The following is a 23,929-nucleotide window of genomic DNA, read 5'->3' on the forward strand; positions in this document are numbered from 1 at the left end:
ATTTTCAAAATGAGAAACATATGGAGCTTTTTAATTGGCCAATTTCTCTTGCCAACATGTGTGTTTTTTTTTTCTCCACCCATCCTAAAAAACCAATGAAAATGGAAAACAAAAACTGTTATCTAGTCAGACATGCATATTGCTGCGCAGAATGTTGCACAAATTGTCATTGTCCTTCCGCAGAGGAGTAAAACAGGCCTTCTGCTCCATGGATTAATAGCACCATTAAAGGGAATCCATGCTCAGTATACAAGATTATTCTTTTTGATTCTGTCAGAGAAATTTATACGATTTAGTCTGGCTATGTCAGTACGTTTATGCTTCTGTGGCAATAACTGTTTTGTTAAGCAGGTAATGACACAGACCAAAGCGCATCTGTTGTTGAAGCAGCAATGAGAAATGTATCTCCTATCCCATTACTTCTACCTAAATCTACTTAATGTATAATCGTCAGTCTATTGCCTCCCCTGACCCTGTGCTAATCACGTGAAGTGGCTGGGGGTGACTGCAACACCTCATATCTGGGGAGTTATTGTTCTACACATGTCATGTGTAATCTGCCCGACCCACAGCGCTTAGAATAATTATTCATATTTAATCACCTCACTACCGAGCTACATCATCTGCCGCTCACTAAGTCATTTTCCATGTTCCATTATCAAAGTTTCAGAAACGGTTGCTGTGGGAAGGGGGACTAAATGGAGAGGCTGAAGTGGTTGGGCTTATAAAAACACAATGGCCTTGTCTGCTTTGATAAACCGAGCACGCGAACCGAATGCACACACACTCACACCCTCCAACACATGCACTTTAAATGATAAAAAAAGTGCAAAGAACAAAGTAGTGGGAAAAAAGTAGCTCAATAAGTTCAGAACGCAGGGGTTGGTTCAGGCAAGTCAGACAATGCCATCATTTATACACAAACACAAGAAGAAAAGAACGCTCCCTCTTTCATTTCAGATCCACTTAAATTTCCCTGTGAGAGCTCACCTTGCTCCAGAGGTGGTGGTTTCACACCCACAGCCTTCAGCTTGAGGGCTTCCTTTGCAGACATATCACAGCATGAGCCTTTGTTGGTGTCCTGGTCACTGTCAGCCTGGTCACTGTCCCCATGACCGCTGTCTCTAAGACTCGCTCGCTCCGGGTCTTTGAATGTGGAACTACTAGAAAAATCAAACCACACAAAATAAAAAAGATACAAACTTGTTAGTGTGCAGTAGTGGATCGATGACAATATAATGTTTTCACAAGCTTTGGTAGAACTGTAGTAACTGTGATAGACATAGTTAAATGAAAAAACAAGGAAGAAAATCATTAAGAAAAAAATGCCACAAAGTGCAAAGTTCTGCAGCCTCACTTTTTGCCATGGTGAGGAAGTACACCATTTTCTAAGTTGCATTTAATACATTTTCTGTCTTCTTGTGAAGCTTTGAACCTTATTAAGTGTGCAAACAATCAGCACAGCTACTGTTATTAGCATACTGTGCTGGGGATATTAAGAAATCAAAATCTGAGATTCAGTGGGTGCCTATAGATTCCAACTCTTACCTTTGAACAAACTGCTGTCTGCTGCCCATGTAATTAGGCTCGGTGGGGAAATTGTCCGTCTGTGAAGAAGACAGAAGAAAATATGTAGTAAGCTCTGCAGAAAATGAATGTAAAACACTCAATCCTGACAAAATATGACTAATTATAGAGAGAAAATTACAGATGAGGGGTATAAAAGTTAGAAGGAAAGTTTAAGCTGTCATTTCAGTAACAATAGTGAGGCTGGTCTGCTGTTAAAAAGTGTGCTACTGAATTAAACACAAGACAGAAAAGATCTGATGATTCATAAAACAGTTCTGAGAAAAAACAAAACAAATGGTTCTTTTGTAAGACTCTTGATAACCAGACTAAAAGTGAAATTTCAATTTAATTCTTGTTACTTTTAGACCCCGCTGACTTCCCGAATGTCTAACTTTTTTATTTTTTTCCATTTTGACACATTGTAATTGTATTTTAAAGAACTGCAGCTTGTAGCTATTGAACTGTATTATGTTTATTCGCCAAGGGGTACCCAATCCTACGCTGGGGTCTTCATTCCATTTAGATCAATAGGGGCAAAAAAACCTTGCAAACAAATGCTTGTACAAACATGGACTCACAAAGCATTATTACCAAACAGTAACAGTGTATGGAAGAATAATGGAAAACTGGTATGAACCCCTATGGGGGAGCATGCAAACACTGAACGGTCAGCACTGTGCGCAGCCCCGCCTTACAAACTGGATCAATCACATTGGCAATGAAGCACTCTATCTTTCTCTCAGTCTGTCTCATTCTCTTGGTAATTATATCAATGTAGAGTGCATCAGGGGTTTTAATCATGTTAAGGCAGTTAAAAGGTCACATAGATCTAAGTGCGCTCGTTGGCAAATTTCTGAAACACAAGCCCATTAGTACGAAAAAACTTCAGGTGTTTCTGCGACATGTATGTCGTGGGTTTTTTTCTATCTATAAAAGAAAAATAATACTACATTTAAGCTGTTTTCTTTAGTTCAAATTATGACTGGAATACAGACAATGCGGATTTCATGTAGATAAAGCAATGAGGGAAGAAATGACTTAAACAGAGAACTGCTTTCATGCAGCAACCGTTCTTTTCCTCACTGCAACACACATAATTACCCAACGTTGTGCACAACTCGCTGTCTTGAATTCATAATGGTAAAATGTCATGTTTAGTGAGTAATGTCTCCTTGTGCCAGGGTTTTTCACATGCACAGCTTGACTCACAGCCAACAGAGTATTTCAATGTCATCCATGCACTGCGGTAGCTCAGTTTGAAAAAGGGGTGCGTGAAGGTCAGACAGGCCACCTCGGTACTTTGACCTTCCATGCTTTTACTAACAGCTTTATCTCCACCTAAGCACTTTATTCCAGTTCAGCCTTCACCAGTATTCATAGAAAACCCCAATAGAAAATATCAAAAGCTGATATCTGACCATAAAGAAAAGAAGGTATCAATGTTTGGCAATGAAATAATAAAAGCTGCAGAAAAACAGTTTTTTTTTTCAAGAGGAAGATAAGGTTTTCGTTTTTTTTTTATTCACTGACCTCTTTTATGCTTTATGATTGGCGAACTTGGACATACTTTTTCAATAGCTTTAGCATTCAAACAAACAAAAAAGGGTTAAAGGGCATTTTCGTTTATTTTTTATAACTAGTTGAAAAAAATGTGCCAAATTTCTCCAACAATAAATTTAAATAAAAACTTCATCATCAACTGGCATAAGGACATGTGTGGGTAAGACTTGTCTTTGAACATGTGTTTAAATGAAAATAATCTTACAAGATTTAATTAACAGAGTTTTTTTTTTCTTCCACTTAAGACAAAGATCACAGCTTAAGAAACCTGCCTTCCAAGCCCTACAAGCCAATAAAAAACACATTACTCCACTTCATACAAACCTCTTTCCTGCCAGTTAAGAGTCCAGGCTGATCTCAAGCCTTCATCTCTTCCTGTCTGTCTAAACTGCACAGCCCTTTCAGTACAATGGAGCGCTTTCAAATGAATGGGTCGATAACGGGCAGTATGAGCTGCTTTGTACTGAGCCAGTCAGTGCTCACAACCAATACAAGATAACTTAGGAGAGGTTGATAATCTGAACCACACAGAGTGTTTAATCAATTAAATGCTTTAAATATTGTGTTTCATCCTAAAAGCTTTCAAAACTCTAAATTTAAGAAATGGGCAAAGTATGAGAGAACTGGAAAGATCAGAGCTGAGCTAAACAACTAATTTACTTATTGACCAAACAACCTCTGATCCAATCTTTCCTTCTCCTAAACCTTCTTAATCCATTTTGGGGTCATGGGGTTGCTGGAGCCTATCCCAGCCACTGTGGATGGAGGCAGGGTATACCCTGGACAGGTTGCCAGTCAATTGTATGGCCATACAATTAAACTGAGGGACAATTAAGATTGACCAATTGTATTAATTGGACACTCCACACAAAAAGGAGCCAGCTCGGATTTGAAACAAGAACTTCTTGCTGTGAGGTAAAAGTACTAACAACAACACTAATGTAAAGCCCCAACATCTGATCTTTAATCTGAATGTTAGTGAACAAGGTTTGACTGTAGTTTATCTAACTTCAACTCAACTTTGAGCCCAACTGGTGGTAAAAAAGGGAGATCTGTGCATTACCCATTAAAGTGCCTTTGAATGATGGTTAGATTTGTCTAAAAGGGTATAGTTAATTGGAGGTTAGTGGTGATCTCCGCATTGCAACCTGTACGATGCAGTTTGAGAGACATGCTTAAAATGCACAGAGATACCGTCTTGTTCCGCCATGTTTGGCTGTCAGAGCAATTTCTTTTGTCTAGCTTGGATGGAAGCATGCTGCAAAGTAGCAGTGACTGATGGGTTATATCTAGTTCATGAAGCAAGGCCACAAAGGTCACAGGAATACTGAGTACAGGGAGGCTGAGTAAGTGTAAAAAGCTGCACTCTCTTCTGTATTCCCAATGAGGCCAAAGACTGACCGCTCAGACAGCGGGCCGATTGAGAAAAATAGGGAGAAAATGCGGGAGTGCTGTCCTGCCGTCGGCGCATGCTGGTGCATTTTGGAACACTGTTCATTTCTGTAAAGCTACACCTGTGTTTAGGTGTCGTTGTGTGCACATGGTTTGGTACCTTACGTAGGAATGGTGAATGAGGAAAAATTGCAGCTTCTCGTTCACACATCATTGGACAGCTCTCTTTTATTCAGCGAACACGAGTGAGGACCCCTCCCTCTACCTATCCCGCCTGGTATGATACATGTGTTTGTCCTTTGCTGTCTTGCAGAAGATGCACATAACTCTTATTGTGTGTGTCTGGGTGTGTTTGTAAGAACATCTGTGTCTCCCGATCAGATGGTGTGAGGAATCTCTAACCTGTTTTTGTCATTAAGCTCATTATATCTACAGGTGTTATTTGTCAATTATAAACATGTGTTTTTATCTTAAAAATATATGATTATTAGACAATGATTCAATTAAGCAGACATAAAAAAGAATTGTGATAAAAAGGAAGCAAAAATGAATGTGTGGGAAGGGGGAATTTGCAGAACAGCAACTGGTGAGGATGGCAAAAAGAGTAGAAAAAAAATGGGCGGGCAAACAAGACAATAATTACACTGCATTGATTATCTGGTGGCCAAGGAGCAATTGTAAGTGATCAGATCTAATTAGCATTGAAGCGTCTTCCTAGAGATAAGAGACTGTTCAGTGAATGTACTTGAATGAACTTAAGGCTAACAGTGGAATGTCTCCTCTGTTCTTCTGCGTATCTGCTCCAAAGGAATGCTTTGACAGTTAGGCTGATCTTCTGATGCCAGAGAACAAAGAGTTGAAGTCTTAAACTAAAATGGGATGTTATCTCTAAGATACCTTATCAGTACAAGGAAAGAGTTGGATTTTGATGTGTCTCAGAGTTGTCACAATATTCACATTATTGCATTGCTGACTTGTTCTTGGGTGACTTTTATACAAAAAAAATGATATTGTTTACATCCACTGCCTATTTCAAAAACAGCATCATGAGACAAAACCCTAGAATCTCAGGTTTGTCATTTACTGTTTGTCCAAGGTTGGACAGTAGATAATATTGGTTGTGCTTTATGATTGGCCTGCTTTAATGCACCTATTTCAGACTTCTCATGCTATCTTTTTGTGCTCTGTTGGCTCCACAGACACAGGAAAACAAAACATTTCAGTTCCAAATGCAAGATCACAAGCGGAATAAAAGTGGGAAGAACTGATTTTAGGATGTTGACCTGCATTTTGGAATTTGCAATGTTGAACTGTAAAACAGGAGGTGGCTGTTTTTCTTTTCTTTCTGGAAGTAGGTAAAAAGAACTTAAATCTAATCATATCACCTGAAGGGTTTACGATTGTTTCCTTGTCATGAGGCTTAACAGCTATGAGGAAGAAACAAAACTGCTTCATTAAAACATGTCATCTTTTACATAACAGAAGCTGTCCAATACTTTTTTACATTTACTAAGTACCCAAACATTCCAGACTGGCTGTTTTCTAAAGTATTGTAACTATCAGTAATTCACAAAAGAGATGAAACAATAATGGAATATAACACATTTGTTTTTCTTGTTTCTTATGCACTTTGAAGGTATTTGGTTTGTGAATGATTTTGGCTCTTCTGGCTAAATTTGAGAAGATAAAGTTATTCTTTTACTTTTACCCTGGCTTATTTCTACTCGTGAGGTTAATTTAAATCATGGAACACAAATACAAATATGGTGTCATTGTAATTTCACTGCAATATGTATTCTAAACAAATTAAAAAGAGAGATCTGACTCATTTCACGTTTAAAACACAGCTTTTAAATTTTTCCAAATATTTAATAGATTTCATAAAATAAACCAGTTTGAAAAAAAAAGTCTGGCATAAACACTACAAGAGTAAAAATGTACAGTTTCTTTGTTCAAAATCTACAGCCAGTGTGCAATGCTCAAACTGAACTTCAGAACTTTTCTTTTTTTATAGTCAGGAAGATCTGGTGTGTTCTGTGCGTGTGTGCCTCTGATCTCCTTTTCTGTTTCAAAGCTTTGTTTTATACAACAAATTTGATATGAATTAGTTAAGATACTTAGTTGCAAATTTATTTTAGAATATCTTCTGATAAAACAAACTGCTGGTTTGCTGTGACACCAGTGGCACTGGTAATGCAATGTACTGGCCTCATCATGTAAGTAATGACTTTACTTTATTCAAACAGACCATTGGATTATTTTTATGAGTTTCGCCTTTTGTGTGTATGCAAGCGTCCACTTATTGATAAAACATGTCTCTCTCATTTATTATATAGCGCTAAATAGCTCTTGGAAGGCTTTCATGTGGAGTTCCATAAACACAATGACCTCTCACGTTTTCTAATTCTTCCCCAGAAAAAATTCGATAGCCATGATTGAAACACCGCAGCTCTCATTGATCAGCTAATATTTTGGTTGACTATAAACTGTCATTAGAGCTGCCTTTCAATACCGCTATAAAAACATCAAAATCCCCTAATAGCTTCCATCATAGCAGAACTTAAATGTAGATTAAACATAAATAACAGATTTGCTTATTTTCAAGTCCTACTCCAACCATCTTTTGAAGTATTGTAAAAGCGTTCCCAGTGGTCTTTTGATTATGATGATGCTGTTTTTAACCCAAATCAAAGACATGTTGTTTTCTAGGATATAGTTTCTGCAGAGCGCCAGTAGTTCATTAGAAATTTGCCTCTAAGTTGTAGGGGAGACCTATGTCCCATCATCCATCTGTTTACACACTCTCCCGCTAGCTTACAGCCCCACACACCCAAACCTAGTAACACATTTGGCGAGCAGTATTGGAGCTATCCAGTTATACAGTTTTGAGGCACATGCCATCTTAGATGAGGAAAACAAAGCTGATGCATGAATCTATTTGTCTTCAAGTGGATGCATCAGAATGGAGCAGAACAGGGAGCTTGTGGCTTTCCATAGTACCTTCAACATCACACCTACCAGCTTTTTCCAAGGACATTATATCGTCCGCTCCTGATTCACAACAATTTTAATAAAAAAAACACATAAATGCAATTTTAATCTTTGAATATGTCCTCCATCATGAGAAAAACGCTACAATAACATGTTAAAAACACCAAAAACACTACTACCTCAGAGTGGCTAGTTTGTTTTAATCCTTTCCCACATAAAGTAGGCATTTAACCATAAATACTTAATATTTTTCTTTGGAAAAGTAATTTCTTCAGTTTATTTGTTCGGTAATCATTTTTATTACTGATACTTTCACAGGACATGGAAAGGACACTCCAGTAGGTGCACAGACCCTGACTATGAGAGAAAGCCTGAATGCTTTCCTGAGCAGGCCATTATCATCTTGAGAAGCAGCTCACGTAGGTTACACTAAAACACACACACCAGAGAGATTGAATTCACCTGAACTTGTTTTTCTATCACTTCCTTAACCACCTCAGTTCATATACTAAACACTTGCACTAATATAGGCGCAAAAGGGTCTCACAGCCAGGATAGTTTTAGTATGAATGACACATTACAAGTAAAATGGCTAACAAGCATAGACTTAATGTGTATTTAGAGCTGCATGTAACTATTTTGCATGTAATAAATTATTCTCATCATCTACATATTTAACCTGTACCATCATTAAAATAGATGCATTTGATTTAACGCAATGTGTATTGAGGCTTTCTGAAAAACTGCATCATACCTGTAGGTTGGGTGGGACAAAAGCATGTGCTTAATAACCAAATATGAAAATATCACACACAACAGTTGCATACAATTTAAATAAGTAAAAATAAGGAATTCGGTGACCCACCCCACCAAATTAAAGTATTTGTCAAGGAGGATCGCTTTGATCCACAAGTCCTATAAGACTATTAATATGATGGCAGTTGAAAGTGCTGGCGTCACGCATGAATAAGTGCCCCGGTCACTTCCATGTAAAGGTAGTGTAATCTCACTCAGTTGGACATCATGTATCACCTTCAACAGAGCACAACTCTTCCCTGTGTGCACTTACATTAAAGGATAGGAGCACAGAACAAGTGGGGCAAGGTTAATTTGGTAAATGATCTGCCTAAAATAGGAATCCTACAGATTTCATTCATCTACTTTTTGAGCTCCAGCCTGTGCTGTTTCACACAAACACAGCAGATCACCATCAGAGGTGGAAGGATCAATCCCTGGAGAACAACAGGTCCACTAATGAAAACTAGGTTCACGCTTAACCATAACAAGACACTGTAGTAACCACTAGAAATCCTCTTTGAGATTATTTATTAATAAAGCTTAGACCTAGATAAATATGATTTAAACAACTGAAACCAGTTTATTTGGGCTAAATGCAGTATAGTATTTTGCAATAAAAACAATTTGACCTATGTCTTGCTCACTGATGCATGTAAATATCCAATTATCTATATAAAAATGAAATATAACCCTTTTGAAGAGCTGATAACAGTACTAATTTAGACGTAATTATTATTAAACTTACCAACTGTAGATATTTGTGAGATATTTATAACTAGAATGCATTCTTTAAAGCCGTCCTGCTCTACTTCATACATGCATTTAGTAAAATTTTTGTTTTCAGTTTTAGAATTTTGTTTTTAAGAAATATACTGTAATCTCTTTCATGAACCGAGTTTTTTTTGTTTTTCATTATGCAAAATTAATTCTCGTTTGTTAAACCTTAAACAAAGTAATCCTAATTCTGATGTAAGAAAGGAGTTTGAAGGGAAAACATTGCACTTTTGTGCTACCTTACAAGCTGCTGTTTGTCTTCAGGCGAGTAGACTGTCTTAGCAAAAAATGCCATATGTGTCGTTTGTTCAAGCAAAAGAATTAATTCCGGTTTCATCTGGGTGGCACTGGCACAATTCATATCCTAACAAGCTGCAAACTACATTCAAATTGAGTGAATTCATATGACTGACCCTGGGGTTTTGGAGCTGAGTGAGAAGTCTGCTATAATCCTCTTCTGGCAGACCAGGGAATTGATGTCTACATGTGTGAGGGGATCTGTGTGTGCGTGTGCCTACATGCACGTCTGCGTGTACTTGTATTATTCATTTGTAGGGGACCAAAACCTGTTTACTCAGTGTCATTGTGGGGACCCACCTTTATATGGAAACCAAAAAGACAAAAGTACATTCATTACAATTTAGGGAAAGATAGTGCTTTGAAAATACACAGCAGGGCAACTTTTAAGGTTAAGTTACAGTGCAGGTTATGATAATCCCTGTGGTGATTAAGGTTAGGTAGGTCTTTTGTAAATAAATCAAGCCCTAAACTAAAGGGAATTCTCATTAAAGTGAGTTACGTCACGAGAATTAATTTGGAAACCTGAAACCTGTGTATACACAAGCCTCTACTTTCTTGTTACTATATATATATATATACATACATACACTTTTTTTTCAGTGTACAGAAATTTGGAAACATTTTGTCTGGTTAATTGTTCTATACAAATAAAGATTCAAGAATTTGAGTAAACATAGTTACCTCAAAAAACTATTTACCTTCAAATACTGAAGAATCAGAAGTCAAATCTCACAGGAAGACACAATCCTACTTGCGCAAATACCAGGAGTGGGGTCTAAATTATTAACCTGCCTTTTTGTTCTAAGCAAGAAACAAAACTGACTTCTGTGCTAATTTGCTTTCAAGTAAAACAGCAGTTAACCAAAATTATATAAAAAAAGAACATTTCATATTGTTTTCTTTTTAGAGGGATTGGATTACTAGATGTGTTTATAATGAATACATAGCAGAACAACGGGATAAAGAAAACAAATGAATACAGATGCCTTCATTAAACTAATGAATTTGGGTTTTTTGGTGTTTGGATTCATTTCTAAACAAGTATTTTGTGAGGCAGTGTTTGTTCAAAGGCTTGATTTATTTTAAATCTATGGTTTTCTTTTCTCTACTCCTGTCATTTTTCTATCTATTTATTTATTTATTTTTACATAGTGTTTAAACAAATGATTCACAAATTAAGGACTTGTCCATAGGTTAATAAGGCTGGAGCTCCAACTTTCAAAAAAATCTAATTCTTTTATTTAAATAGAACAGGGCGGAAGTGTTCAGAGTCGCAAAGGTTGAACATGTTTTCCCAAAAACCCACAATTAAGGCCATATGTATAAAATACACAAATACAAACTCATGCCAAGCATTGAATTCAAAAGCCTGCAGTAGCGCACGTACACCCAGGCACAGGCACAAACAGATTGAGTATGTTTCATATCAAGGTCACTTATCTACAGTATATATATCAGGTCAATAGAGCTGAGGTATCTTAGCAAAGGCTGAGTTAGAGAATGAAGGAAGAGCAGAAAGGGAGGAAGCTGTCAATACACCTGGGTAAAGGCTCACTGAAAAGGCTTTAGGATAATGCTCTTTTGTCAAAGGGTGGGAAGTCAGTTTCTCTCGGCCTCTTTCAAGTGTGTCTACTGTGCATTAGGAGTCTGTCAGTTCAGCCTTAGCATTAATCAGCTAGCCTACAGAAGAAGCAATCACGTGTAATCTAAGGCTCTAAACCCCGCTGACCTTCTCCTCAAATGCAAAGATAAACGTCCGTTCGAACTTCGTTACTTTGCGCACACACAACTGAGTCTAGCCCTGGCAATCTGTTTCTTTCCCAGTTGTCGTGAGTCGCAGGCTGTTATTTGATGGGTTTCTCACACAGCAGCACCCATGACTCTCCGCCTAGACGCGGCATGTCAGCGTGACATGCTGATCACATCAGAGAGGAGAGGATAGAGAGAGATGAGGAGAGGACTAGCAACCAGGAGGAAAACTGAAAAAAGTTCCATTCATCATCTGCAGTGTTGAGAGTTTATAAAGAGCAAGATCTGTTCAGTGTTATCACTGAGCCAACACTTTCATCCTGTCACTTAATTTATTAGAGCTACGTGCAGATCAATACAGCAGACATATACACCATGTAATGTTGACAAGATAATCTCATCATTATGAATTTGGCTTGAATCGTCTGTAACGTGAGCAATTGCGATGCTTATCCAAAATGACAAGAGTAGAGAATATAAAAGAACTCCAAAAAATATTAGTTGAACCAAAAAGGACGAGCTCTTTTATTTTTTTATTTTCACTTAACAATGCTTAAAGCAATAGATAATGAAAACCAGAATTTCAGTACCAAACAGAGCAAAAAATCAATAAGACAGCGAGTGAACCACGAATTGATCCAAATGCTTAAGAGCAAAGAAAGGTTTCTTTCCAAAACATAAACGCAGTGAGGGACCAATTACCTCTGTACCTCTGTACAACAGAAAAAAAAATAATAAATAAATAAAAAGATAAGACTGTTCAAATATGCAACTTTTTACAAACTTCTTGCCCTCAGCTATCCAACTGCAACGCCTAAGAACAGACACCACCAACGTTTGACCACAAATCTTGTGCGACTACCTCTTAGAGAGCCTTTTTGTTTAGGCAATAACATCTGAGAGTGGTAAGTCTGGCCTCTGTTGCCACAAAACACGTAACAGTGGTAGCAAAACACAGTGGCTGTCAACTCCCCTCAGACAACGCAGGGCTTGGAAACAGGCGTTAGGTTACAAACTGGGTTGCAAATATTAGGACTAAAAGAGGAGATAGTTCTCTTTGAAGACACATTACACACACAAAATAAAATAAAATAAAATAAAACAGAGATCCACTGCTCCCATTTCCATTTCACTCTTTTAGGAAAATGATCATCAAATTGCAAAGCAAATCATAATTTGCTGGCTGACTGGAATCTGACAGTATCACACTAGTGGTGGCGCAGCAGAGAAAAAGTCATAACCGTTTGTTTTGACATGCAGTAAGGTAGAATTACCGCAAATGAGATAATACGCAAGATCTATTCCTCCAAACAATTAATCACATTACTGATGAAGCCGAAGAAGTGTTGAACTGTAAAAAGCAAGGACAAGGAGAGCAAGAGAGATTCAAGCAAAGGCGGATAAATCATCTCTCTTACACTAATGAGATGGAAGGTGAGAACAGATTCGCACATCTCATGCTTTGAGCTGTGTGTTGATTCTAAAGCACATGTCTAGGGGGCACAGAGAAAGAAAATGTGGCATGAATAGAAGCTCTTCCTGGCTGGACCAGTTCCAAGACACAGCACAGCCAGCTCCACTTTGTTTGACTTTGAGCGTGTTTGATTTACAGCAAGGAGACCCAGCTGCTGGCACTTCAAAGAATACATCACCGTGCCGTGCACACCTACAGTACACAACCCTATGTTACCTATGCGTTTTCCCACACATTACTGTGTGGTCAGTCCTATCTGGACCCATCTCATGCTGCATCAAAGACGCCCTGCTGCCTAAAATTTTAAGTCTAAAGACCCCAGGTGGGATCTTAAGCCTTCAGGGGGCTGGCGGCCCCAACAGGGGAGCCCATTTCAATCTGAGGAAACCAGCAAGACCTGTGCTTCAGAGTGCAGCTGGGAGTAACACAGGTGCATGCTTGTGTGCGCACGTGTACGCTCACACATAGATCCATGGCAGCTGAATCATAGGTTCCTCAGCTGTGAAGGTTATTCTTTGTTGTCTTGTTTTTACTGCCTGTTTCAAAGCCAAGTTGCTGTCTTACGTCTGACTTGTTTGAACACAAAGTAACTGTGAGCAAGCAGATATATATATATATATTTTACAATTTCAACATTTCATATTGAAGGAGGTTTACATTAAGAAGGAAATGCATTGTTTTACAGTGCTTGACAGCCACAAAATGCGTTGTTCCATCTTGTGTAGGTGTGTGCACCTGCAGAGTAATAGAAATGCTGGCAAGTAGCAACAAGGTCAGGAAAACAGGGTAAAGTCTCACATAAGACAACAGCCACAAATAAAAAAGAAAGAAAAAGGTTGTTACCTAAAGTATTAGCAGGCATGATCTCAATTGCCAGAAAAGAAAAGTAATTAGTGAGACACATGAGACTTGTCTGCCGACTGGAAAAAAAAAAAAAAAAACAAAGACTCTTGCTGTTCAACAGAATGACATGACATTTTGAGGCTCCGGCATCACCAAATTAGACAAAAGAGTCACGATCATTCACTTCTTCCTGTACCATAAAACACACAATGACACAGTCTTACAATCATGCCCATGTCATCTCCCATCGGCTGCTTCCTACTGAACCAAGAAAATTGCTTTAATGTGTCTGGCCAATCTGCCTATCAGGAAGGTCATTTCCTGTTCTCATTTCCTTCCTTTGTAATCACAAAAAAATAAAATTCCTGTGTTCTGCACTGGTTGGTTGGAAGGTCAGTTAAATAAATGAATATTATGCAACTCAGGTGAGGGGTGAGGAAATATTAAATGTTCTACGCTGATGTTGAAAGGATACAAACCCAATGACCAGGAAGGCAAATTTAGGCCTTGTCAACAGGCTGATTCTTAGAGGGGGCGTATGGAAAAACAAGGGGGACATTTTCAGCTACGGTGCACACTTTGAATTTTAAAGATTTAATTTTATTCTTCAGCAGTGTTGGCTAAAATTCATGAAAATATATTTTATGAATAAACAAGCCTATCAAAACTTACTGAGTAGGGATACTGTCCATAAATTTTTGCCAAGCAAAACATAAAAAAAGAAGAAAAATATCAGTTAAAGATCAACGTTTTAGGTGTTTTTAACATGTTTGTGTGGCCTTTTTCTCATAATGGAGGCTATATTTCAATATATATAAAGAAAATTTAGCTCAAAATTGCATCTCTGTGTATTTATTTTAAGAATCGTTGTGAATCAGGAGAAGGCAAAAAAATGAAGATGGAAAAAGAGCTTATTTGTGGCAAAGACAATATGCTGGGCAAGCCAGAAGCTGGCGGCTCAGCTCCATTCAGATACATCCACTTATAGACGACTAGATCCATGTACGTCTTTGTTTTACTTTTCCAAGCTGGCATCTGGCTGAAAACTGTACTGAGCTGTTTCAATATTGCTCACCTTTTTTGTTATACTAGTAATGTTATGTTGGACGTCTGAGGGGCTGTAAGCTAGTGGGAGAGCATGTAAAGAGATAGCTCGGTTATGAGTGAAGGGAAAGGGGGGGGGGTTTGCTTTTTAGAATTTCAAAAGAACTACTGCTACTCTGCAGAAACTATGGCCTAGAAAACGACAGTTTTTCTTTTTTTTTTGCTAAAAGTTACCTAATCATAATTAAAAGACCACTGGGAACGTTTTGACAATAGATGAAAAAAATGATTGGAGTGGGACTTTAACAAGGGTTGCACTTCAGTCACAATAATTTCTGGTATTCTTTTGATATAAGCTAAAATGGAACTGTCATGGAGAGGTAAACAACCTACTGAAGAGTTTACTACATAAGCCCTCTCCAATTCCATCTATAAAAAAATAAAAAAATAGGAAAAAAAAATTGCCTGAATTTATTCAGCTTCTCTTTTACTGCTTTCAGAGTAGGGTTTTGCACCTTTGTGCACATATTTTCATAAAAAGAGGCGGGGACCTCCAATAATTATTGTGACATAGTTTTTTATCCCCGTCTAATAAACATCATCATGAATTAATGAAAGAAATGCAAATATGACTTGTTCTTGGCTTTGAACACAAAGTATTTTGCTACTTATAGAGACATACACATTTGCCAAAACCACAGATAAAACACCGGAGATGGTAGCTAATACACAAAAGATTTAATCTAAACTTCTTTATTGCTGTTAAAGAAACAACAGCAGCAAAAAAAAAAACATTTAAAGTTGATTTCTCAGAAAAACACTGCGGAGGCTGACTACACTTCCTCTTGGTTGCTTCTATTCTATCAGGTTCGGGGGCTACAAAGACAAATAAAAGTGTCTATTAATAATTTAGAATTTCCGTGTGATGTTTTATGTACAGTAAGGGCAGATTTATTTGAGGAGATATGAAAATGCACCCTTAGGTAAGATAATATTTCTTCATGTACAGGCACACTCAAATAAAACAAATCTGGCCAAGTGACTCACGAGTCTCTGCTGGGGGGCAAATGTAAACAACTTACAGTAGGTTTCTTAAACTGTCTCTCCTTCCTATCAATAACTCTTTGAACATTCATGGCGGATTCAGAACTGTGAAATCCAAAATGCAAGTACGTTTCAGTATGGAGGTTTAGTAATGTATGAAAGGAAGAGAAAGAAAAAAGAAAACAGTTTTCTGAAGATGAAGGTAAATCAAATAAAGAGTGATTTAATATTCATGGGCTCATTGGCCACAGAAGCATCTGCAACACAATACACAGCTGAGGCTTTGATGGAACCTTTTTCGGGGGAATCCTTAAAAAACATCCCACCGTCTTTGTGTTGGTGTTTCTTGCATTATGGGTGTCTTGAGGTTTGGACAAATGCGAGATTGTCAGACTCATAAAAGAGTGGAGCTCTTTCATAGAGGCTGCCGGCTGAATGCTTAAATCAGGAGGCTGAAATACACAATGAAGTTACACCCACACACCCAAATGAGCACAATCTCTTCAAATTGTGCAAAGTAAAGCCATTCCTCGAAACATCTATTTTCAACATCTGCATCAGCTTACATGCAGATTTGACATCTCCTTCAGAAGAAAGAAACTTTAAGCCGTAATAACCACTGTCACATTTATTACACTTTTTTTCTTTCTTCAATTTTTACAGGATTAAGGCCATGAGTCCCAAAACCATGCTACAATGTGAGTTGTAATGAGATTGTCTCAAATTTGTATAGGAGATCTGTAAAAATCCTAGACTCTGTGCAGATGTAAATGCAGTCATTGTCATTCAAAAGTGCTGAACTGAAGTGCTATGAGAGGCAGATCTAAAAATGACACGCCATATTTCATCTCTCCATGTCAGGCATTTTCAGTAGAGCAGGAGGGGCCTTCTTACAAAGTGACAAGTAATGATATCAAGTCAGCAGAGACTGGAGCCCCGTTTGTCCTTGCCACTCTTATCTCAATGCCACCCTACACAAGGCAGTATGCTGCCACCTAAAGGCAGCTTATACACCCTTTTTAGACTGACTTTTGTCATTGTGCTCTAGCTCTAGACTGAGTTTCTTGCATCTAAAAAATCCTGGAGAATCTGGTTTAATTAAGGTTAACTGGACTTTTTTCCCTTTCAGAAATAAATTTAAAGACAAAGAACTGTAAATAAATGTCTCAGATTAAGGCTCATATTGTTCAGAATGGTCGTAGAAAATGCAAATTCTTACAAAGGTCAAAAAAAAAGTACACGTACGCTGAGGCTAACTCTCTGAAACATACTACATCTCCCTTTGTCTTGAACACTTGACTTTAACTTTGTTATATATTGGTTTTACTATTGACTCAGGATTAAAGTATTCTTTTCAGCACCTTTACCAAAATTAGACATGACAGTTCATCTAATCTCAGAAAAATTTTCCTAAAATGAAATTGACGCTCTCTGCTGGATCAAAAGAACCAGCCTTGATATCAATAATGCTAGAAGAGCTCTTGTGTATTTTTCACACAATTTCCCCTCTCCATCTAGACACAATGTGTCCACCTGTGCAACTCTACAGAACATCACTGAAAAAGTCTAGTTACACTGAACAGGATACAAGTTCTACACAGTTTTCCCACAAAGCACATCACGGACTGAGGTGTCTTTGTGTGACTGAGGGAGCGGATAATGTTCCCTCCCACTTTTTTTTACAATTTTTTTATGTGTTTTTCAATATGGCAACTGTACTGACAGATGGGCTGAGGAATTTGGGATCGATGGAAAGGGAATTATGTCTTTGTTTCCTGACATTTTTCCCATAGACACCCTCCTGGCTCAGGTTACTTACTGTTCGCATGCACGGATAGAGTTGAACAGAGGAAAGCAAGAGGAAGGAAAGTGATACGTTTCTGTACAGCATCTGAAGAAATTTGATGCCTCTGGCCATCTCCCTAAACACAGGTTTCTGTTGAATAATACAACAGAGGACCCAAGCTTGATATGTTAAGGAGACCTGCTGTAAACAACCTACTATGAAATGTGTTGATGCTGCTAGTGTTTGACGAGATAGACAGAAAGATGTCTACGAACAAATGGGTGTGTGGCAGGCTGTCTCAGCCCAATTCATCATCACCAGATTTGTTGAATGGAACAACACTTATTGTGTTATTATTGTGTCCCTCTGATTAGAAAGCCTTAACGCTCTTTGAACTGACCCCTGCCCTATGCAGCTGGTTCATAATAGAAGCAGAAGAGGAACCGGTAGTGAAAACAACAGACACTGGCCTTCCTCCCTGGTGAGAAAATGTCACATCTGATCACAGTCATCATCACATCCATGTCTAGTGAAAATAGAGGGATATAAAAGACACAAGGCCGCTCAATCTAAACACAACTAGATGAAATCCATTGGGATGGAATTATAAAGTGTTTCTCCTTGATTGTGTTGAAAAGCCCTTGGCTACAGCTAGAGCATATGAAACAGGTTTATAGTATTTTTGTCAAATATAATCTGGAACATACATTGTGCAACCCAAATTGCAGTAAGAACCTAACTGTTTTGTTTTAACAAAACATGTGGTACTAGAGGAAGGGAAAAATTGTCCATTTAAACAGGATAACCGTACTGTGGCCATGTGCTTTAACTAAACACAAAATAATAGGAATACCCGTTCACTTTGCTGGGACTGTCCATTATCTCCAGTGTCACATAGTACTGTCCTAAGTGGAGTATAATCCTCATCTGCCACGACAGACTTTTAATGAGCTTAAGGCCAAAGACAGAGAGAAGTTATCACATTAGAGGCTTATATACCAAAGTAACCCGCACAAAGACGTATAAAGAAGCTGTGAAAATAAGTACAATCTCCTAATCTCAAGGTATTAAATCTGCTGGAATAAAACTCAGAAGTGTTATAGGAATTCATGACAACACAAAACATGCCTGTTCCTTCTGTTTGGAAAAAAAATTTGATTTACCAAGTGAATTTAAGATATGGCTGTTTTAGTAAAAAAAAAAAATATGTAAAAACACATTTAACTGACATTTTATCGTGAAAATAAAAATGGTGGCTCTGTGAAATAGTTGATTATTCAGACTGGGATTGGTACATTAACTAAAACGAACTGAAAATTTCAGCCAGAACCTAGACTTTTTTGTTCTCTTTACAGATTAAACAACTTAATTTCAGTTTCAAATGAAAATGTTCTGCTCCAAAGTTGATTGCAGAAGTCTGCATTTACAACCCACAGATACAACTGATGAGTGTTTATGTGAATGGGTCTGTTCTATAAGAGCAGCAGAATGACTGCTTAATCCTTCTAATGCTCAACCCCTCCCTTTCTTCTCGTTCCCTCTGTGCTCGTGGGCTTCTGAGCTATTGTCTGTTCTTGTCTTTTTGATTTCATACAAAACAAGGGTCACATGTTGGGTGGAGGAACTGGGAGCTTTGTGAGGGTTGTGGAGTAGTAATGGTGGCACAACAGTGAAGGAGAAAGGTGCCATTTCTCTTACCTGTATGATGGACATGCGGTTAGTAGGTGTGTCTGTAGTGCTGGTGACTGGGCCTGTGAAGCTGGTGTGGCATCCCACGTGGCCTTGGGGCACGCTGAGGTTATTGGTAGTGGGCTTGAGGTACATGACCTCTGACCTTGGTGAGCTGAGTGGCAGGCGTGTCTGGTAGTCAAAGTACATGGGAGAGGTGGCCAAGGAAGGGCTGCTTACCACATTCATCACATTCATGGCATCCCGCTCCTCCACCTCGCTCTGCACCAGCATGATGTCGTTCTTGTTTATCTTCTTCTTCTTGCCTTTCCCCAGCTGAGGGTGTGAGTATTCTGCAATGCGACAGTTATAAGTACGTATTTCCTTGTTTTCCCGTTTGCACTTGATTGCTATGGTCACCATGGCAGCCAGAAGCATGAGAGATATGATGCTTAGAGTTACAATAAGAGGCAGAGAAGTGTCCCAATTCTGATTGTCTTTGATGTGGGGCAGTCCGTCAGGAGGCCGTCCATTGGAAGCCTTAATTATGAGTCTAGCGGCAGCAGTTAGTGTTGGCTTGCCGTGGTCCGACACTCGGATTATTAGCTCCACAACAGGGCTTACGTCCTCCCAGAAGGAATGGGCTGTTCGCACCTCCCCAGTAACTGGGTCGATCTCAAAGAGGTGCTCCTCATTGCCATCTGAAATTTCATAGGTGAGCCTTCCACTTTCACCATAGTCATTATCCACTGCTCTCACTGTGGTAACAATGTAGCCAACACCAACATTTCGTGGAACATGGATTTCAGCAGTGTCGTTTTGAAGGAGCGGCAAAACTATAACGGGAATGTTGTCATTGACATCTTGAACGCTGATGCGGACAGTAGCATTGCTCTCAAGGTGTGGAGATCCTGCATCTTTAGCGAGAACTTTAAAATCAAAATATTTTATCTGCTCATAGTTAAAAGATCTTACAGCGTAGATGGCTCCATTGGCTGCATTTACGTTAACATAGGTGTTAACATCCCCGCCGCTGACATTGGAGTTAACAATACTGTAGTAAACTGTCCCATTTTGTCCAAGGTCTGGGTCATGTGCCAGAACAGAACCTAAATACTCTCCAGGAATGTTGTTTTCTGAGATTTGGAGAATGTATACTGATTTGGTGAAGCGAGGCACATTGTCATTCTCATCCAGAATCTTGACAGTGAAAGATTTTGTAGAATTTAGTGGAGGAATGCCATTATCCTTAGCTACTATTGTGACATTGTACTCATCCTGCATTTCCCTGTCCAGGGGCCTCTCTGTCACCACAGTGTAGAAGTTATCATAGTTCTCCTCAAGTTTAAATGGGACATTACCCAGTACTCTACACTGAAGCTGGCCATTCCTGCCTGAGTCCTTGTCTGTGACACGAACCAGAGCAATAACTGTGCCTGGGGGTGCAGCTTCACTGATGGCTCCCTGTCGCACAGACACAAAGCCTATGGACGGCCAATTATCATTCCTGTCAAGCACTTTAACTGTGACTTTGCAATGGCCTGGGATTGGATTGGGACCAAGATCCTTTGCCTGAACGTCAATCTCAATAACCGGGCTCTCTTCGTAGTCAATTTCACCCTGAATTTTTATGACTCCTGTTCTGGAATCAATGGAAAAGAGTTCTCTGATTCTCTCGGGGGCATAACCACTAAAAGAGTAGACTATTTGACCGTTGTTTCCCTCATCAGGATCAGTGGCATTTAAATCAATCAAGACTTTACCAGGAGTTGAATTTTCTGGAATTTCCACAACATATGAGGGTGGATCAAACACAGGGCTGTTGTCATTGGAGTCAATAACTTTAACATTTATCTGCATGGTTCCAGATCGAGGATATTCCCCGCCGTCAGTAGCCGACAAAATAAGGGTGTGATGACTTCGTTCTTCTCGGTCCAGTGGTCTCTGTATGACTAATTCTGGAAATTTTGTCCCATCCCCTCTGGATTTTACCTCTAAGGAAAAGAGGTTGTAGTCATCACGCGTAATTTGATAGGTTTTTAGGCCATTTTCCCCAGCATCTGGGTCATGTGCGCTGGTCAGGGGAAACCGTGTTCCTGGCACTGCATTTTCAGAAATGTCAATATCAATCTGATCCGAGGGGAAAACAGGTGAGTTGTCGTTGATGTCCTGAATGTCTATTTTTATCATACATATCTCTTTATCATTGGCAAACACTTCCATGGAGAGCTGGCACTTTGGGTTTCTTTTACACAATGTTTCCCTGTCAATGCGCTGCTTAGTGTACAACAATCCACTTTGGGGATCCACATCAATGAGATGAGGTGCAGAGTTCTCCAGCACCCTGAAGTTGGCTTTCTTACCCTGTCCTCCCTGCCCAATCTGTTCCAGTCCAAGCCTGGCATCTTTGGCAATATTCCCAATCACTGTCCCTGGTCCCTGTTCCTCCGGGACCGAGTAATTCAAGTTTTTCAGTGTCTGGGCTTGAGCCCACAAAAGGAGAAAAAAGAAAATGGAAAGATGCATCTCCACACTGTAAAAGCTACTTATATGTGTGCAAGGTTTGCACTTCCTTTAACCTGTTGCTGTTTTGTTAAAATTTGGTATTTCTAATTCTCCAGTTGAAATAAAGAGTCCCGTTCATCGTGTGAGGCCTCGGCATTTATCTTTGAAGATTGTCTTGGCTTCGTTGCTCTCTTCCTCTGCAAGCAATCTCTGGTGCTGAACACCTAATTTATATTCAGCTGAGCACCCAGACTCAACTAAACAATAATCGTGTCCCAGTCTCCAAACAGAATTCTCGTTGTAAGTATTCAATCATACCACCTGAGAAGAAAAAAGGAAAATAAATATGTTACATTAGAAATTCTAATATATAAATTAATAATATTTAAAAGACAAAAATCTCTGCCATTAGGAAATCAGATCCACTGGCAAGCCAAAAATGAAGCACAGCTCATGTGTAATTCATCTCCAGAATTACAGGAGAAGCTTGTCAATTAGTTAACCTTGGAAAAGACTGCTGTCCAGAGACACAGGTAAATGCAGGTTCTTCTGTCAGTTTATTCACCATACCAATACAGGATTTTTATTGTCTGATGTGAAGTGCACTACATAAACCTCGGAACAAAACCCTCATTCCCGGTGATAGGAGTGTTGGGTGAAACTAGGGTGAAAAACAGCAACTTCAATAATGTGGTAAAAATCCCAGGAATGAAACTAAGGATGACCTATTGTGGCGGCTATTTGAATGAGTGAGTATAAAATGAGCCTCTTACAGGCATTAACAAATCCGCATAATCCGGATATTTAAAAATGAGCCTTATAAAAAAAAATCCGAAATGAGCTGCCAGCATCTCAGCACAGCCGTGTAATTCTCTGCACTGATGCTCTGTCTGAGAAATTCAATCATTGAAAGAAGCTGTTGCATCCATGTAAAATAAAAAGGCAAATGAACGACATCCTGCACCTGCAGTAGGACATTGTGAAAAAAGATAAAGATTAATCAATCTTACCTTCAGACACTCCTCTATCAGTTCAAGATAGTAAAAGAGACCGCAAAAAAATATAACAGTCATTTCCAGTGGGGCTCAGGGAGAGTTTCATCCTCACACCACTTCTCCCACCCGCATCCTCCTTTTCTGTGCGCAAAAATAGTCACAAGCCTCAAAAGCGCATGCACGCGACAGTACAGAACAGCGCAAATTGAAGGGGGATAAAAAGTCCTCCAAAGTATGACTGTAATGTCAATGAGCTGAAATCCTCTCTGCTGTCTGATTAGGATGCAGCGTCTCTCCTTCTGCCTGCAGTGAGTCACCGTTCTTCAGGAAGGAAAACTATTGTGAAGAAAAGACAGGAGAGAAAAGAGAGAAGAAGAAAAAACATCCCCACGAGTGAAAATGTAGATCCAAAGCAGGTGTTTAAAAGACGATCAGAGGTTTTCTTTCAAGTCCGACTCATCTCTGAGTTCCTGCTCTCCGTGGCATGTTGTCCTTGTGGCGCGTCCCCGTCAAAAGTCCGCACGCGGGCAGCTCAAGGTGGTCAGAAAGAATGGCGCATTCTGGCACATGTCTTTCTGTAGCTGTCAAAAATGGACTGATTTGTTGATGCAGTTTACCGTTTGTATCTATTCACCTACAAGCTTGCTATTGTCAACACGTAGTGGCAGCTGAACCACAGAGAGCGCCTCCTCTCACTGACTGAAGTCCGGACACCGCACGGTGCGTTAAACATTGTCGCTGCTCCTCGCAGCAGCCAATGATTTTGAAGGAGGTGGGGAAGAGGAGGAGGGATTCAAATGCCGCTGTGGGTCCAGACTACAAATGATTGGTGGCTGGGAGTTTACCGGTGGAGGAGCTGTCTTTTTTCAAATATCAGTCTTCATTGTTGTTCAGGCGACAATTAAAGGAAACGGTGCGCTGAACACGGTCACCAACGGACTCCAGCGCGCTGGGGGCCGGACGCATGGGGTTTGAAATTTCAGTTGGAAGGGTAGAAAAACAGAGCGGACGGGTGTGTGTGTGTGTGTGTGTGTGTGTGTGACATCCAGTTCAAGAAAAAATGAGTTTAGTTCCAGATTAACAAAATTAGGGATCAAGACTTTTGAATTCTGTCTATTCATTCCAGATGACAGTAAAACAAATGAAGTATTTCTCGAATTTCATAGGCTCAGGATTATGACTGAACATTTGTAAAAAGCACATTTGTCAAAAGGACATGTATTTGCTAAATTGTCTGACTTTTCATTTACTTCCTGTGGGAATTACTTTCAAAGTCTAATTTAGACAAAAATGGATTAGTTTGGCCATTATTTAGGGTATTTAAATGAAGCTATGAGGTGCTGATAAAAGTAAAATAATCCTTAATGGGGAAAAAAAATGTTTAAATGAATAAGAAGAACATATAAGCCCTGCGACAGACTGCCGACCTGTCCAGGA

The 23,929-nt window shown here is 39.2% G+C and overlaps 1 protein-coding gene across 4 annotated transcripts in view; it reads right to left on the reverse strand.

Moving 5' to 3' along the window:
* The window catches only part of pcdh17 (protocadherin 17), a 58,037-nt gene extending 34,814 nt beyond the window's left edge, over nt 1–23,223 (reverse strand). The window contains exons 1-4 of one of the 4 annotated variants that reach the window (XM_004067076.5): nt 22,508–23,223; nt 19,023–21,818; nt 1,549–1,607; nt 991–1,163 (exon numbers count right to left, since the gene is read on the reverse strand). In XM_004067076.5, the coding sequence (XP_004067124.1) occupies nt 991–1,163; nt 1,549–1,607; nt 19,023–21,518 (2,728 nt within the window). In that variant the 5' untranslated portion in view covers nt 21,519–21,818; nt 22,508–23,223. The remainder of the gene's footprint in view (nt 1–990; nt 1,164–1,548; nt 1,608–19,022; nt 21,819–22,507) is intronic. The other 3 variants (XM_011490451.4, XM_020713010.3, XM_020713007.3) reach the window with 3 other exon arrangements.
* Between the last annotated feature and the right edge of the window lie 706 nt (nt 23,224–23,929).

Source organism: Oryzias latipes, chromosome 3 (genome assembly GCF_053564925.1).
Source record: "Oryzias latipes strain Hd-rR chromosome 3, Olatipes_Hd-rR_3.1".
Classification (NCBI taxonomy): domain Eukaryota; kingdom Metazoa; phylum Chordata; class Actinopteri; order Beloniformes; family Adrianichthyidae; genus Oryzias; species Oryzias latipes.